This window comes from Dissoconium aciculare, assembly GCF_010015565.1.
Source record: "Dissoconium aciculare CBS 342.82 unplaced genomic scaffold K489scaffold_3, whole genome shotgun sequence".
Classification (NCBI taxonomy): Eukaryota; Fungi; Ascomycota; class Dothideomycetes; order Mycosphaerellales; family Dissoconiaceae; genus Dissoconium; species Dissoconium aciculare.
Genome location: NW_022984953.1, coordinates 878,788 through 895,172, shown reverse-complemented (window position 1 = coordinate 895,172; position 16,385 = coordinate 878,788). Strand labels below are relative to the sequence as shown.

General features: G+C 54.4%; 6 protein-coding genes across 6 annotated transcripts; 3 read left to right on the top strand and 3 right to left on the bottom strand.

Annotated features, from left to right (window-relative positions):
- Positions 1-89: 89 nt before the first annotated feature.
- Positions 90-1,108, top strand: K489DRAFT_377641 (HIT-like protein). The gene is made up of 4 exons (XM_033604199.1): positions 90-302; positions 385-454; positions 555-567; positions 695-1,108. The coding sequence occupies exons 1-4, from the start codon at positions 266-268 to the stop codon at positions 977-979; spliced, it is 405 nt and encodes a 134-aa protein (XP_033462136.1). The 5' UTR covers positions 90-265; the 3' UTR covers positions 980-1,108.
- Positions 1,109-1,240: 132 nt separating this feature from the next.
- K489DRAFT_407801 (Pkinase-domain-containing protein) lies at positions 1,241-6,650 on the bottom strand (the record flags this gene model as incomplete). Its single annotated transcript, XM_033607405.1, has 3 exons — positions 1,241-1,358; positions 1,444-4,945; positions 5,006-6,650. 3 exons carry the CDS (start codon positions 6,648-6,650, stop codon positions 1,241-1,243), a joined length of 5,265 nt encoding a protein of 1,754 aa, XP_033462135.1.
- Positions 6,651-8,236: 1,586 nt separating this feature from the next.
- Positions 8,237-9,109, bottom strand: K489DRAFT_314463 (uncharacterized protein; the record flags this gene model as incomplete). Its single annotated transcript, XM_033601013.1, has 1 exon — positions 8,237-9,109. One exon carries the CDS (start codon positions 9,107-9,109, stop codon positions 8,237-8,239), a length of 873 nt encoding a protein of 290 aa, XP_033462134.1.
- A 377-nt stretch (positions 9,110-9,486) lies between these two features.
- On the top strand, positions 9,487-10,311 carry K489DRAFT_313795 (alpha/beta-hydrolase; the record flags this gene model as incomplete). The annotated part of the gene is made up of 2 exons (XM_033600968.1): positions 9,487-9,619; positions 9,704-10,311. 2 exons carry the CDS (start codon positions 9,487-9,489, stop codon positions 10,309-10,311), a joined length of 741 nt encoding a protein of 246 aa, XP_033462133.1.
- A 1,222-nt stretch (positions 10,312-11,533) lies between these two features.
- K489DRAFT_368293 (uncharacterized protein) lies at positions 11,534-14,077 on the top strand (the record flags this gene model as incomplete). Its single annotated transcript, XM_033602936.1, has 1 exon — positions 11,534-14,077. One exon carries the CDS (start codon positions 11,534-11,536, stop codon positions 14,075-14,077), a length of 2,544 nt encoding a protein of 847 aa, XP_033462132.1.
- A 611-nt stretch (positions 14,078-14,688) lies between these two features.
- K489DRAFT_306028 (uncharacterized protein) lies at positions 14,689-14,853 on the bottom strand (the record flags this gene model as incomplete). Its single annotated transcript, XM_033600555.1, has 1 exon — positions 14,689-14,853. A coding segment is annotated over one exon (165 nt), but the record flags the coding sequence as incomplete, so codon positions are not given.
- Positions 14,854-16,385: the final 1,532 nt, after the last annotated feature.

The following is a 16,385-nucleotide window of genomic DNA, read 5'->3' as shown; positions in this document are numbered from 1 at the left end:
GATCCTGTGCGCAGTGTGTGAGGATGAATACATGTGCACCTGGGCAGTGACGCAGCTTCTCCAATGCCACTTGTTTGAACTGTCCGTCTGTCTGTCTGTCTGTCTGCCTATACCTAGGTACTTAGTCGATCCCACGCTCACACTACTGCTGTACTTATTTTAGGCGGGGATAAACGATCAATTACTGTACAGCGCACGTTCGCGACTACCCATGTTCGCTGCGACAGTCCGACGAAGCATCTCCAAATCAATCAACACCGGCATAATGGCGGACAACTGTATCTTTTGCAAGATCATTAAGGGTGAGTCCTACAGAGTATAACGTTATGTACGCCCTCCAGTCATCGGTTGGATCCTGATCGAGGCCTTCCGACACAACAACAGGTGACATCCCTGCCATGAAGGTCTTTGAGAATGAAAAGACATTGGCCTTTCTCGACATCAATCCTCTCTCGTGAGTCTCTCCTGTTCATATACAGACGTTCGTTGGTCGCATGGCTCGAAGTAGTCATCGCTAGTTGCATTGGCTGACAAGACTTTTTGCCTCGCCAAAGTTACGGTCACACGGTAAGTCAACCAGCAGATAAAGAGCGACACCTTGATGGACAACACTAGCGACACCTCCATCGCAATCATATCGGCTCGCTCCACCGACTCTCGCGCCGACCGGCACTGATTCATGCTCATGGCATAGCTCGTCATTCCAAAGCATCACGGCCGCACCTTGACCGACATCCCGGACGACAGCCTCGCCGACCTCTTGCCCATCGCTGCCAAGGTCGCCCGCGCCACCGGTGCAGAGCAGTACAACATTCTGCAGAACAACGGCCGCCTCGCTCACCAGCAGGTCGACCACGTCCACATCCATGTCATCCCCAAGCCCACCGAGCAGGAAGGCTTGGGCATCAGCTGGCCGCAGCAGCAGAGCGACAAGGCCAAGCTCCAGCAGGTCTTGGAGGAATTGAAGGCCAAGATTTAGAGGTTCTTATCTGGTGTTCAAGAAGCAGAACTTTTCCGCTTGTTGAATGATCGAGTATTCACGAGGAACACGAAAAGACGTCGTTACGAAATACTATGTCGGAAAATCTAGACATCTCTCGGTGCCATCGTGACTCATTCCCATTGTTTCCCGCGCTCGTTTTGCCGAACAAAAGCCAAAGCCGAAATCGCCAAGCGTGAAGCAAATAGTGTACATGATCTACGCGACCGCCGATCCATAGACCCGTGATAGATGTAACGTCTAGAACGCGCCGCGGATCTTCGCATGGAGCTCCGTGTCGAGGAAGTTGTAGTGCGGATCGAAATGACAGAAGGGTGAGCGGAGCAGTGTGTCTGCCGTCGGACGCTCGCTGGGGTCACTAGAGTGCGGAACATGTCAGCTTTGTCTTCGTCCCCCCTTCCCGATGACGGTGGCTCATCGCCCGATTGCGGCAAAACACTTACATGGTAAAACAATCCCACATGAAGCTGAGGGCCGCCGGACCAACAACCTCCGTCACGTCGTTTGGAATCGGTGGCGCCTGGTTGAGACTTCCCAGCTTGTAGATCGCTCCAATCGCCTCTTCCTTACTCCAAGGGCGACGGCCTGCAAACATTTCCAATACGACACATCCCAAACTCCAGATGTCAACTTTGGCGCTGTACCCTTGACTGCTGATACTGGGGTCGCTCGAGGACAATGCTTGCGATTGGGCTCGGATCACCTCCGGCGCCATCCAAAAGACACTCCCCTGCATGCTGTTGGTGATGTCGTTGTTGTAAGGATTCGCCGATCGTTTACTGATACCGAAATCAGAGATCTTGCACGTCCCGTCGAGGTCGAGCAAGATGTTGTCCGCCTTCAGATCGCGATGCAGGATTCCCTCGACGTGCAAATATGCCAGTCCACTCAAGGTCTGACGCGTCAAGCTGGAGACCACCGACTCCTCGAATTTACCATGCTTCCGCAGACAAGATCCAACACTACCACCGGAGATGTACTCCAAAAAGATGCTGATGCTGTATTCCTTCTTCTCGCATCCAAGGTATTGCACGATGTTGACGTGGTCCAGATGCTGCATAGTATCGATCTCCTGGTCCAGAGCCTTCACCATCTCGCGAAGCTTGGCTGGATCGGCGTTTTGAGATTTAGGATTCACCTCGACCTGCTTGACCGCCAGCAGCTCTCCCGTCGTCGTGTTCATGCCGAGATAGACACGACCGAATGTGCCCTTTCCAATGAGTTGACCCCGCATCCACTTGAACGTCGGCTGAGTTTCGACGCGGGCGGCATGTTGTTGCTGTTGCTGCTGCACCGTTGCGGCGGCTCCTGGAGGCAGATCGTCCTGTGGAATCGTATCCAGCGATGCGATCAAGCGACTTCCAGGACGAGGCTTGACTTGTTCAATCCTAGCGCCGAACATTTTGGTCGACTTGCGTCGAAGAATGCCTCCTTCATTTCGGAGCGTGTTCACCCGGTTAACGGCTGGAGGCGGTGCCTGTACATGGACACTCGGTTGACGAACTGCGATGGCAGCTGCTGCTGTGGACTTTCGCTGCGAGAACTCGGCGCTGCTCGTTTGATAGTTGTTCTTGACCACATCGCGAATACTCTTGGTGCGACTCAAGCCACCAGATTTCTGGAGATTACGTTGCGCCACGCTGGTGAATTCGTTTCTTTTAGGTGCAACATCGAGGTTCCCGCGAGCGTCACCGCCGTCATTCATGCCATTCTTCTTGCCGGCATCGAGATCTGTTGACGAAGCTCTACTCTTGAGCATCGGTCCGCTCGTTTGCTGCGTGACCACCGAGCTGCCGTCAGCGGTCGACAAGTCCACCTTGTCCTCAACGTCCACACCCATAGGCTGATCGAGATCCACGTTCGGGAAGAAATCGTCTAGACGCTCTGCGATGCCTTCTACAGGAGGACGATTGGCCCAGACGTCGCTCGCAAAACTCTGTCGACGGTCATCGAATCTGCTCGACTCGTTGGGCGAATCTTGCATCCATGGATTGTTCGCCGAGGAAGTAGAACCAAAGGGCGGTATATCATCGTAATCGTCATCGCTGTCACTTTCGGTGAGATGATTGCCCGCGCTGTTGAGCTTCTCACGCGCGGCTGCTGTTTTAGGCGAATCGAAGCGAACGTTTGCTCGTGAAGTCTTGACACGCAGCTCAGGCCGGGGAGGCGAGCGCGGTGGAGAGACAGGTGCTGTGACGACAGGCTGCGTTGGGGCAGGGACCGGCGCAGCCTTTGCAGCCGCCTTCTCCTTCTGCTTAGCCAGCGGTATGGCAAACAACCCATCGTCCGAATCCGAATCCGAATCTTGTGGCATCGCCGGGGACTGAGCAAAGGCTTCTTGTCGCTCCGGAACATCGAAGCTGGGCCCATGTTTGCTTGCCATGCGACTGGGAGCAAAGGCTGGCGGCCCCCGACGAGAGCTCGGACTGAGTTGCGGGCTGCTGGGCCGCTGGCTGCTCGACTGGGAGCCAGGTTGAACGGGCATAGTCAGACTTAAATTGGGCCGTTGGCTGGCCTTGAGTGTGTCTTCCTCGTCGGAAGCCTCGTCCTCTTCATCTTCCATCCCCTCGACATAGGTGGGAACTTTGAACGTGGTACCGCCTTTGGACATGGTAAAGGGACTGCGAGGCACCGCGGGGCTATTACGGTCGTGCGTTCTCGACTTGTTGCTCTCAGCATCAAGCTCGGGAGCCGTGATCGACCTTTGCAGTCCTGATGTTGGCGGCGCGTTACCTGGACCATGACCTTTAGCAGCAGCCACGTTCGCCGCAGCACGTTTGCCATCTTCTTCAGGTATGGAGCCGTTGGAATTTCGCTTCCAGACTTCTTCTTTTCGCTGTGGCCAGCTGGTGCGTGGATCGCTGGTATTGCGTCTCGTGAGGCTGTTAGCTTTGACGAGGGTGTTGGTAGGCTCGGGAACCGGCGGGGCCCTACGCAACGGCTGGAAGCTGTCAGTTTTCTTGTCCTTATCGGAGCCTGACGACATCGGACGACCGGGAAGCGGCTTCTCCTCATATGGCGAATTCCGTGGGCTGTCGAAGTCAACGACTCTCCGTCCATTGGCGTCGACCATCTGGTTCTTGCGCGAAAGATAAGCTTGCTGCTTGCGCTCATTTTCTCGCCGATGTTCTTCGACTTTGGCGGCGTGAAGCGCCCTGCGCTGCTCTTCAGATAAGCCATCCAGGCTTTGTGGATCGACCTGGTCCTCTTTACGTGCCAGATTGCGATTGTCATCGCCGTCGCTCGTTCGGATCAGAATGGGAGACAGCGGTTTGTGTTGTGGTGATCGCACGGCAAGACTCGATAGGCTCATGCCGCTGCTTGGTACCGCGGGATGGTTATCCGCGGCACGGATGTACAATTTGAGACTACCAGACGGGTCCGCAAGGCGGTGTCGAACAGAGATCAGCAAGTCGTCGCTCAGAGGCTCATCGTGATCCTCCTGACCCGGGCATGTTGTATGAACTTCGACTTCAGGCCCTTCGACTATTCCCAAATTGATGCAAATTACTGTGCGGAGCTGTTGTGCGGTGTCAACCTCGCTAATGTCAATAAGTCGATAGTTCCACCCGTCTGGCGTCACAAATATGAATTTCTTGTCCGTCTCCCGCGCAGCAGGTCTCCCTCGAGTGAGCGCCTCAGCTCCGGCGCTACCAGGAATGTGCCTGGGTGATCTGTCGGCTGATCGATCGGCTAGAGAAGTGTCGGAGACAGCATTGGTGCCACGCAGATATGGCGCAGGCCGCGTTGCCTGCGGACTGACAGACCCATCGTCTGGAGCCTTTTTGTCGCGCCTGAGCTTTTGCCAGAGACTTGTCTTGTGTTCCTTCGCACTAGCGGGTGTGTCTTGACTTCCCTGACGGGCAGAGCCTTCGCCTGGCGGACGAGAGCCCTCTTGAGCATTGCGACGTTTCTGTGCGGGATCTTCGGATGCAGCACGCAAAGCTAAAGATTTTGTCAGCGGATTGTTCACTGAGGGATCTGTTCTAGAAAGTTTCATCGTACCATGAGATTCCGAACCGCTACGGAGATGAGCATTATCGCGGTAGTAACGTCCTTGACTCGAACCCCCATTACTGCCCTTTTGATTGGGCAATCCCGGACTCTGCTGCGGACTTTGGAATTTAGATGAGCCTACGTGCATGTCTCCTGTGCTTAAACTCGGCGAGTGTCGCTGTTGTCCTTCAGCCGTAGTCATTGATAAAGCATGAGACGAGAAGTTGCCTCGACCGTTCTCTTTAATCGATCCGCTCATAGAGTCGAGCGTTGCAGCACGCTGATTTGATTCACGACGCTGCGAACTGACGACGGGCATGGTGCGGCCGGGAGAGTCTTCACCACCGCCAGCAGTGGTGGGCGTCGAGCCAATATGTGTCGGTCCAGCCCTGGAAAGCTCGGACGAAGCTTCCGTGGTGCCATCATTATCAACATTGCTAGGAACCTGATTTGCGTTGGACTCCCTCCGGTTACCGCGTGATGGCGCACCAGTCGCGACGGGAGGTGTTGCAACCCCACCAGACTCTACCACTTCTCTGACCAACCGACGGAGACGTCTGCCTTCATCCCTCTCCTTGACTTGATCCCAAACCAAACCTTTGGCTGTGCATTCGCGGGCTACTTGAGGGAGGACTGTCTTGGGCATAAAGCCGATGTTTCGCTGACCTCCTGTCCGGCCCTTGCCACCGATGTCGAGAAACTGCGCGCCTTGCACATGGAGATGCTGAAATGCCGCGATCCACTCCGCAGAAAAGTCGTGCATGCTGAGCCAGGCTTGAACCTTTTCAGCAGGCCAGCTTATCTCGGAAGGCGATGCAGGTCTTTCGCTTGGATGCGATTGATCCCGATTCGGAGCCGGGTCGCTCGCTTGCGGAAATTGCGACTGATGGTGCTCCTGGGCGGGAGATTGATGCTGCTCGGTCTGATTCGCTGGTAGAACGAGAGCCCGTTGCCGAGCGGCGGTGGTTGGCGTTGGTGGCGGAATGTTCGAATGCTGTACTGCTGCAAGCGCAGGATGTTGGTATTGCTGATATGCTGAGTTTTCGTACCACGAGTTGTCCTGCCCGTAGTTTGCTCCGCCGTATCGTGCTTGCATTTGAGTGAGATCCGTTTGAGAGCCATAATAGGGCGGTTGCGGTGGTAGCTGCTGCTGCTGCTGGTACATGATCTGCCCAGATCGAGAAACTGCATGATGAGGCGTGGTCGCAGTGAGCAATGGCGGAATGCCTACCCCAGGCCCAAAACTGTCCGGGCCAGGAATGTATGTTGCAGAAGTGAGAGGTTGACTCTCGGGCATTGGTGGAATCTCGTACTCATACGCATGATAGGCACTTGGGTCGTACGCACGTGGAGCTCGTGGCTGTCCCTGGGGCGGTGGCGGTAGATAGCCAGCCTGCTGGCGAGTCCATGCAGCATATGCATTGGAACCAGGCGGCATGGGCATGAAATTACCATGTCCCGATGCAGCACTGATTGAGGGACGCGGCGGCGGCGGAGGCAGTCCTATCGATGTCGGCTGATTCGACTGCGGTGGGGGAGGAGGAGGAATAAATTGACGGGCTCCTGGTACTGCCCAGGGACTCTGTTGCACGGTGGCCGGAGTGACCGGCGTTGTCCTTCGATTGATATGGTATCCATCTTGACTGTTCTGCATGTTTTCTGCATACGTGTGGGCGCGGCCGCGCGGCGAAAGAGCTCGAGAGTGTAAATCGCGTAGGTGTTGATCGTCGTGTCCGGGAGCAAGCCGTTCGGATTCTTCACGCAGAGTGCTCGCTGATCGCTGGTGACGAGCAGAAAGCATTACTCGCCTGCCGGCTTATCGAGGGGCCCCTTCAATGTAAGACGTCCTCGGGAAAGGCTCGTGTATCTCAGGTTGTGGACATTTCCGTACAAATCTAACCTCTTGAACTCGATTGTATCTGTTCCGCCTGACTCTCTCCCTCCTTTTGCTCCAGATGTGACTTGCGACGCGTGCGCTGCTGTGCCGTGTGCATGCGGGATGGCGTTTGCCCTAGGTGACGGGTCACTTCAGACCTCCTGCAGGAAATCAACAAGAGTCTGGCGGCTTTGCATGAACTTCACGACGCACGGTGTGGTGGCCTAGTCGAAAATGAGACAGGAATGATCACGAATAGATACCGAAAGAGTGTACGGAGAACGAGGGCACTATGTGTCGACACTGTCGCATGTGCGGCTTGTTGTCCACCAAGCAACTTCTGGTGGAGAAACACGAGCAACGAGTGGGCGACGTGCAGAGGGTCGGGATCGGCGCCGCTGGGAGAGCTAGCTAGTTCAAGTCTAGATTGAAAAATCTCGCGCTTGTGCCAACGAATGACAACCTGCGGCTTGGGCTTCCGCAGAGCAGGCGATCTCTCTCTAGGTCTGTCTAGTGTCAACGAATACGACCCTGAAGCGTGCAATGAGAACGAAGCAAAGAGGGTCGCATTTGTCTCCACAGCGTGTGCCTTGAAGTCTGACTTGCGCCCCATGCATATTCATCACGACTTCGGCATGGCCTCGGTAGTCCTGATATACGCTTCTTTCCCCTTTTGTAGGTGACAAATGCAGACGGTATTGTGTTCATATTTGCCTACGGCTTGCTTTACACAAAAGACTATGGAGCCAATACTTCCGAGAATTTCACCACCGTAAGGCCATGATGCTTGCATAGCAGACGCAGGGAGCTTGTTGCCTAGCAGCAAACAAGGGCGTGTCGAAACCATTGCTGAGCCTCAGGAGATCAGAGCAAACCTGAAATCGAAGGATTCACTGTTAGACAGAAAACTCCTTGATGGAGAAGCTCGAGTCCTCTTCCATTGTACAATAGATGGGCTCAGGACTCTGAACTTCCTATTCGACATCTTCACTCATCATGAGCTGATGTCGAACGTGCGGTGACTACGCGGCGATCTCATTTGACCACACTAATGGCCAACTGGCTTGACAGTATCATGGCCCAAAGACGCCCACCCTGTCAATGTCAATTCCGGAAGACCAATCTGTGTATACACGGAGACAATCTCGAGCGCGCCTTCAGCGGGAAGAAATGTGCACTAGTCATACCTTGATGTGCTTCGATCCCGAATCTTCGGGGATTGGAAGAGCTTTGTGGACCTCGGACGATGTTTCGACATACAACACGTCCAACTTTGTCGTCACTCGTGGACTTCCGCTAAATGGCACATGGTTGACAATGTCCGGGATGGATCGAACAAGAGGAGTGCAAGTTTCATGAATTGATCATGCATAGAACTTCAGACATTTGTGTTCGTCGTGTATGTCCTTGCACGCAACGCTACACGTCATGACATTGCATTTCATGCATCTTACGCGGCCCCAGTAGCCACAAGTCTCGCAGAATTTGCGAGCGGGAGGTGAGTTTGCAGGCGGCGGCGTGCATCGAGCTTGGGCGTATGTCAGAGGTGTTGCGTTCAGCAGAGCTTCCATTTCAGCCCGGCTCGGAATAGCGGGAATAGGATATTCATTGTCATCATCGTCGTCCACTTGCATTTCGTCGAAATCAGTATTGCCTGCTGTTGGCAGGGTGGCTAAGGCTACCATTGTCGGCGGGACAATAGAGGGCGCAGGACTGGCGCTGGCGATGCTAGCTTCACGTTGAGGTTTGCGTCTTGCGAGCGGCGTCTTGCTTGCGCGCTGCGGAGGTGCGCCAGCTTGATGTATGGCATCTAGATCGATATCTCGCCTGCCAGTCCGCGCGATCTCTGCCTCTTCATCATCTAGATAATGCGCAAGGGTCTTGCCTGAGGCGAGGATCTTCTTCGTGTTTGTGGTTTTGCCGGCTTTGTGCGCGGCGCCGCCTTCCTTTCGTACTGTGTTTGGAATGGCAACATCTCGTCCACCGTCACTGTTCAATTCTCGAATCCTTCTATCAATTTTCTCTTGCTGCTTGGCAGTGACGGCTTCGCGTTGCGATTCGGTCTGCGTATTGCCAGCTGTGCGCGCGCGTTTTCGATTGGTGGTGCCCCAGTTCTTCGATGGATCGTCTCCGCGCCCGGAAACGGCGACCCAAGCGAAGCCAGGCGCATTTTTCACGTGTGTGGTTGGTAATTCTTCAATCAGGGCGGTGCGAAAGCGTAGTGATCCCGTAGCCATGCTTCGTGCCAGACATGAGGCTTGATCCCATGCGGAGTGCGCGAGTTATGAAGAAACGACCTTTCCTAGGTTTGAAATGATGATCCGACTTTGCGACTTATTTAGTGCGAGCACAACGTGGCGGGCGACACTCCACATGCCTAGGGCTACGCACTCGCATAGATGGGCTCAATGACGTGCCCTCTCATTGAACGGACAGCACGAGGTGTCACCTAAGGTTCCTCCTTGCAACGCTCATTGTATGCTCCGAACATTCACATACGTACCTAGGTAGTCTGACATCTAGATTACCCTTATCCCACGAGTGCCTCCATCGCTTGACTTTCAACACGCTATTGTATTATCGAACTCACGGAACGGCAAATATGAAGCGCCGTATGACTTTGCCTATTATCCTCAATCGTGTGGACCCAATTTACAAAGCCGCGGAGAACCCACCGTCTGACCCTGCGCACCAAGCCGTATTCATCTTTCTGCATGGCTTGGGTGACAGTGCCATTGGCATCGAAGGTAAACATGAACCCGGGACTTTTTTGAAGGCTTTATCGCACTCAAGACAAGAATCCTAGCTGAATGCTGCACATGTGTCGTTAGGGGTTGCGGATCATTTCCAGTCTGCGCACAAATTACCACACCTACACTGGATCCTACCGAATGCCATGCGGAATCATGAAGTTGGCACAACAGCGTGGTTTACCCCAAAGACGACGCGTTTGGAACGTGGAGAAGGCGAGGACGAAAATGGTCTGCTCACTTCCATCGCTTACCTCGAAAGTCTCATCGATGCCTGCCGCAATAGAGGGATTCCTGAGAGTCGTATTGTCCTCGGCGGCTTCAGTCAAGGCAGTGCGATCAGCTTACTCACTGATCTCGTGAGCCGTAAGTACAGTGGACGCCTCGCTGGCATCGTTGGTCTTATGGGACAGCTTCCATTGGCAGATGGTCGAAGGATAGAAGAGCTACGAGCCAATGCCGGCCTTCCGCCTACCACAGGTGAGGCGCCTGTGTTCCTAGGGCGAGGAAAACGAGACCAAGTTATCGATCACGCTCGTTGGATTCGAACACTGGAGAAGTTGACTTCCTTTCAAGGAACAGCCATCGAAGTCAAAGAATATGCAGACATTGGCCATTCCTTGGACAGCCGCGTTTTGAACGACGTGTGTAGCTATCTAGAGAGAATCGTACCCAGCCTGGAGGATTGAATACACAGATGCGCCAATCGCCTTCGAATTCCTACGAAAGATGGTGACTCCGTCGGACTGTAGCATTTGGTTGATCCCAAATCCCTACGGCGGGGGCTCCAAGTGCAGTCTCGATGTGTTTGTGCGTTGAAGAGGAGTTTCCAATTTATAAACGCTATGGTCGAAGGAAGCAAGACGGGAAAACATACCTGGAATGATATTTTGTAAGGTGCCCAGGTGATGATAGGTTTGGAGGCGTGATAGCGTGTGTGGTGTAGCCGACCGTAGTACGGATGACTCTTGCCATCATTGGCACGACGCATCGCCGGGATTTCATAGGCGGTCCGGCAAAATTCTTCGCGCGCGAATGTGACGGTTGGATCGAATCTCTTCATCATACATTACTCTTGAACACGCCTTGCACACGTCCTTCGTCGCACATCATCTCATCTCATCACGTCTCGCCGCCGTCGCCATTGGAGCGCTCCTATCGACGAGCTTCGTAACACATCCGGACCGTCTTATTTTCCTGTGGACTCCCAAAGATCGGAAGATCTGTTCGTCCCACAGGGCTTGGACCTCCCTGAGCATACAAGTCGTCGCATGCTAATCTTCATTCTTTGCGCCGACGTTGACGACTGCATTGATCTGAGGGGATCGAGGTTTCGCTCGGTCATCCGTCGAAAGCAAGGGAGTTCGGCACGACCGCGCAGGTGTACAGATCTACTACTAGTCCACGACCACAATCACCGCTTCCACCAAAGTCCTTTGACCAAAGTCTTCAGCTGCACCTTCTCTTATCATCCGTTGGGTCACAATACCACGGCAGCTTGAGTCTGTCCTCCAAGTGCTGCTGCCAGCCCATCTCTCCCTCTGTACGCGTTTGCGTCACGTGCCGATCGCAATCAATCGCCAGTCAAGCCCATCCATATTCTCTTTTGCCAACCAGCAAGAAACATTGAAAGCCCTTGCCCTTGTCCGAGTACCATATTCTCTTGAGTCGACCAGAATCGCTACCTCTGATCTTCCCGATCGTACGACGGCTGCAATCTCGCGCGGTTCCCACAAACTCATTTGCCGTTACCTACTCCCGCCTGTCCTTTTCCCTGCCCGCTCGCGGCTCGGTGTAGGATACCTATCACAAGCTTGCGCATAGCTTGCCATGCTGTGACCACATCTTCCCGTGCAAGCATCAATCGTTCTGTTTCAGGTGCGCTCGTGCGCCGCATCGTCAACTACGCTCATGAATCGATCCGCAGCCTCGTCTGAACCGCCCGAAGAGCCATACCATCGGAGCGAGCCGAACTTGCTGTCTCCTGCATCGCCCAAACCATTCCACTTCCCACAGCCTACAAGCATACCGATTCTGGACAGACAGATGGATGTTGGATTCAACCAGACTGAGCTCCATATGTCCGACCCTGCCACGCGTAATGTTGAGCTGCGTCCTGATGCTTGGCGCGATCCGAACGAGCCCTTGATCACTTCTGCGGAACAACCTTCCATACATTCCCCTGATGCCGATGTTCACCACAACTCGGATGCAACTATCGGCGCATCAATTGAGCAACATCAAAGTCCTGCAGCAACTCAGGCTGACAGTGGAGCAGACGGCCAGACCGCTTCCACGTTTATCACGGATGCTGCCGCACAAAGTCAACAGATTCATGCCTTGAGAGACGCATCATTGCACCCAAGCCGATCCGAAACTCCAGTAAAAGGCCGTGCTGATGCTTCGGCTGCCATTGAGGCACAATTTGACCCTGTAACTTCTGAGCAAATCCGGATAGACTCTGCTCCAAGCGACGTTCACATGCAATCATTGTTGGACAATTTGCAGACCGCTTTGGTCCCTGACGCAACTGCAACTGCGTCTTCCAGTGCCGATGACCTGTCTTCAACTGCCCCACCCATCTCGTCTGTAGTGACTGATACAGTAACAGACGTTCCATCTACATCGGTTGCAAATCAGCACGCTACATTGAGCGCAGCATCAGGACTCCCCAGTGGCCTTCCTCCTCGTCCACCGCCACAAGAGCAACCGCTCATTCATCCCAACTACGTCCATTCCCAACACATAAGCGACTACCACCCTCATGCAGTCCAATCGCTTCCACGTGGCGAAAATGCAGACTCTGCGGCTGAGCAGGCCTCGCCATCCATCGCACCGGCTGGTAACGATGCCCCTGGCTCGCAGGCATCCCCCACTGTCAAACAGCAATCATCACCACCTGCCACGGCTCGCACAGGGCCAGAACGTTCCGCAAAGGAGGCCTCAATGCGTAAGTCCGTCACGCCTTTGGAGAGCCGACGTGAATCCAAGCTTGCTGCGGGTGAAGTTCCCGGCGTTGATGATCGGCCCTGGACGGCAGACATCCAACGCAAGTATGATCACTTTCTAGAACAGGAGCGCAAATATGTCAATGAAGCCCGGTGGGATCAGTTCCCAGGAGGCTCTCGGCTGTTCGTCGGCAATCTCTCCTCCGAGAAGGTCACCAAGCGAGACATCTTCCACGTTTTTCATGCTTATGGAGAGTTGGCTCAAATCTCCATCAAGCAAGCATATGGCTTTGTACAATTCCTTCGTGTCGATGATTGTTTCCGGGCTATGGAAGGTGAGCAGGGCCGACAGATCCGAGAAAAGCGCATTCATCTCGAGGTGAGCAAACCACAGAAAAGCAAGGCGCCGCAGCAGAATGCCAGTCGTAGGTCAAGGTCGCCGGAGCAAGGAGGCCGTGGCCGACAGAACTCCGATCGTCATGGGCGACCCTCGAATGGACGTGGCCGGGACGACTACAGGCCAGGGCCGCGATCGCCCTCCCCTCGCAACTATCGCGACAGGTTCGACGATAGGTACCGCGCGCGATCGCGCTCGCCCGGATATGGCCGTGGTGACCGCTATGGCAGTCGTGCCACGCCGCCGCGGGCCGACGATGATGATGACCTTCCGCTCCCACGTCGGACGCCAGCCGAAGTGCCGGATGTCCAGATCATAGTGCAGACCGAGCTGAATCGTGATTTCATTGCGTGGGTCGAGCAAAGCTTCACTGCTCGAGGAGTACGGGTCGGCACATTGCGGCTCGCACCACGCCTGAACGAAGACGCCGTGGTGAAACGTCAGATCGTGGAGGGAGTTCTCGCCGTTGTGAAGCTAAAGCGTTCAAATCAAGATACCAGCAAAATCGGACTCACGATATTCAAGCGAAAGTCAGGGATGCGTGATGTGCAATTCGAGGAATATGACAACCTGGACCCACCAATCTGCGTCGAACTAGTCTTACGCGAGAAACAGACCCAGCTTGCGAGCTCCGGCGGCTATGCGAGTCATTACAGCGCGCCATCAGGAGGATCGCAATATGGCTACCAACCGCCTTCCATCCCTGCCCCAGCCGCACCGTATGGCTACCCCTCCGGCTATCTCCCTCCACCTGGCCAATTCGCGGGACAGGCGCCGCCCAACCTGCAGAATCTCAATACCAACAATCTCCAGAGCCTACTGACCAGCCTGAGTCAGGCCACGCCGAGCACACCACACACAGCGGGAAGCGGAGGTTTGCCTAACAACGGCGTCCCTCCATCGGCGCCTTTCGTGTCTGCAGGCTATCCTCCAGCACCCGGCTACGGCCAGTACGGGGCCGCTCCACCACCCCAGGATCCGTATGCGGCGATGCGGTATCCTGTATCTGGTGCGACCGGCATGCCAGGCCAACATCCTGCCAACGCTCCCGCGCCGCCGCCGAACATGCAGGACATATTGGCTCGTCTCGGCACGTATGGGAATCGGTGAGAAGTCGTTTGTGGGACGAAGACATCGATGAAGGCGACGTAAAAAGGAGAAATTCACGCCGAGGCTGTGCTGTGAATACCTGCAGCTCCGAACCTTTTTTCCCCAAGTGATTGCTGAAAGGTTTACTATGATTGTACGCAGCTATGATAATTTTTCGATGTAAACTTCAGTGCGTTTGACCATGTGACGTGGCACTGTAATTCCATTGATAATCTGCACACCCCGGTAGCTAGGTATGAAGGACGCCGTGGCGATGAGATAAAAATCGCTCTCTACAATACATTTGAGACTAGACGAGGGATTTGAAGAATTAATTTTGATACAGATAGATCTTTCACTCCTTTAGAGAATGCAAAGAATTGGTGGAGGGATTAACCCATACCATTCGTGCTATCTGCCAAACTGAACCAATTGCGCGCCACGAAGTCGTAGATGTTTAACAAAAGAGCTCGCTGGGGGTATTTTCATATCATCGTTCATCATGTTGTAATCGTCGTGACCCAAATGGAAGAGGGGTCCCTTCATCTTCTTCACCTGAGTGAAGGTCGCCAGTTTCGAATTCGTGAAGTTAATTTCGAAAGGGAAGGAGGCCGACGTGTCCTCTAGACGACGCGGTGAGAGCCGAGGCCGTCAGTGCCGTTCATGCGACGGGTGCCGGCGGCCTTGAGACCCGGGCGGCGGGTGACGCTGCCACGGAGCTTCATCATGGCGCCGGAGAGCTTGTCGCCCATGGAGACCTTGCGGCGGGGGGCACCGGCGGCGGTGGTGTGGTGGTGAGTGGTGGCGCCGGTGTGGTGGGCGGTGGTGCTGCCGCCGCTGAAGGGGTTTGAGGAGGTCTTGGTGACGGTGGTGCGCTTCTTGCCGAAGAGGCCGTTCTTGGTGGTGGTCTTGGTGGTGCGAGCCATTGCGAATGTGTTTGTGGTTGGATAGAAGACGAGTGGTTGTTTAGGTTAGGTTAATTTGGAGCTGGAGGTTGTTTGAGGGTGGATTGAGGAAGAGGAGATATGAGCAGCGCTACTGGCGACGTGTATATATGTCTTCAATGCATCAGCCACACACGCACGAATGGAAGGAGAGGCTGGAGGGAGGCTCGGGAGTGGCCAAAAACCTGTTCTGTGTCGGTTCGCCAAGGTATCGGAAGATATGATCACATCCAACCAACGTATGTGTAGTGAGTGAGTGTGTGTGTGTGTCTGCTTACGTTGACCTTGGATGATATGCGATGATGCTCGCGGACGCACTGCAGATCATGACACAACCAGGACACAGACCTACTGTATTCCTACTAGGTACATACTAGGTACCTGCGCAGAGAGCGGCTACAGCACGCCTGGGCAGTGCAGTCACGGCATCACCAACCACGAGACCGGGAAGACCCATTCGCCATCAGTTCGGGGAAAGGTTGCGCCAGTGGTGGTTCACGAGAATAAAGTTCGAAACTTGGAAGGCTCACCTCACCTCACCTGGGCAGCAAAGAAAGACTGCAGGTGCGCCAGGTGATGATGGACCGGGGGGCAACATCGGGATGGGGATGGTGACTGCCGATGTCTGCGTCGTCACCAGCATCGTCACCAGCATCATCACCACGACATCATCATCATCACCATCATCCATGGTTGTTGGTAGGGAGGGGTCTGTATCATCGTTACCTACCTAGGTAGATGCTATCACATACTACTGCACAGACCGCGCGGTTGGGATCATCACCGTCAGCCGGAGGAGGATGAAGGAAAAGGAAGTGTGGTCACTGCACTGGGCAGATGTCGCCAGTCGGGTCGGAATTGTTGGTTTACCTACTTACCAGAGGTTAAGTATGTGATATGCACTGACTGATGATGAGAATTCAGGGTCCAGTCCAGTCGCTCCATATACAGTACTACATAGGCCAGTACTGTATGTATGTACCAGCAGAGGAACGATGGCGCTGGGTGACGTCAATCAATTCACCAAACGAGGGTTCCTGCCATGTTTTGACGACACAGAGAGACAATCACGTGACAGCCATGCCAAGTTTCACGCTGGAGAAAAAAACAAGGGTCTCTGAGTTATGATGAGCCTTCGTCGAGTGGATGGACCCTGCGCCCGTTCATGTGCAAGGGTCCATTGTCTACTGTAACTGCCTACCTGGGTGCCCACCTAGGTAGGTAGTAGTAGGTATGGTTACATCATCGTTCTCGTCGTCCCCCATCTACTACTCACGCTATCGGCACGAGGAGGAGGACAGTCAGGTGTCGAGATCGAACGCATCTTGCTGCACTACTCATTATTGGCCATGTTTCCCATCGCGACTAATCCAGCAGCTCGTATG

Coding starts and splice junctions, on each gene's coding strand:
- K489DRAFT_377641 (XM_033604199.1), top strand. CDS start 266: ATGGCGGACAACTGTATCTTTTGCAAGATCATTAAGG. Junction 303..384: donor CTTTTGCAAGATCATTAAGG/GTGAGTCCTACA, acceptor ACACAACAACAG/GTGACATCCCTGCCATGAAG.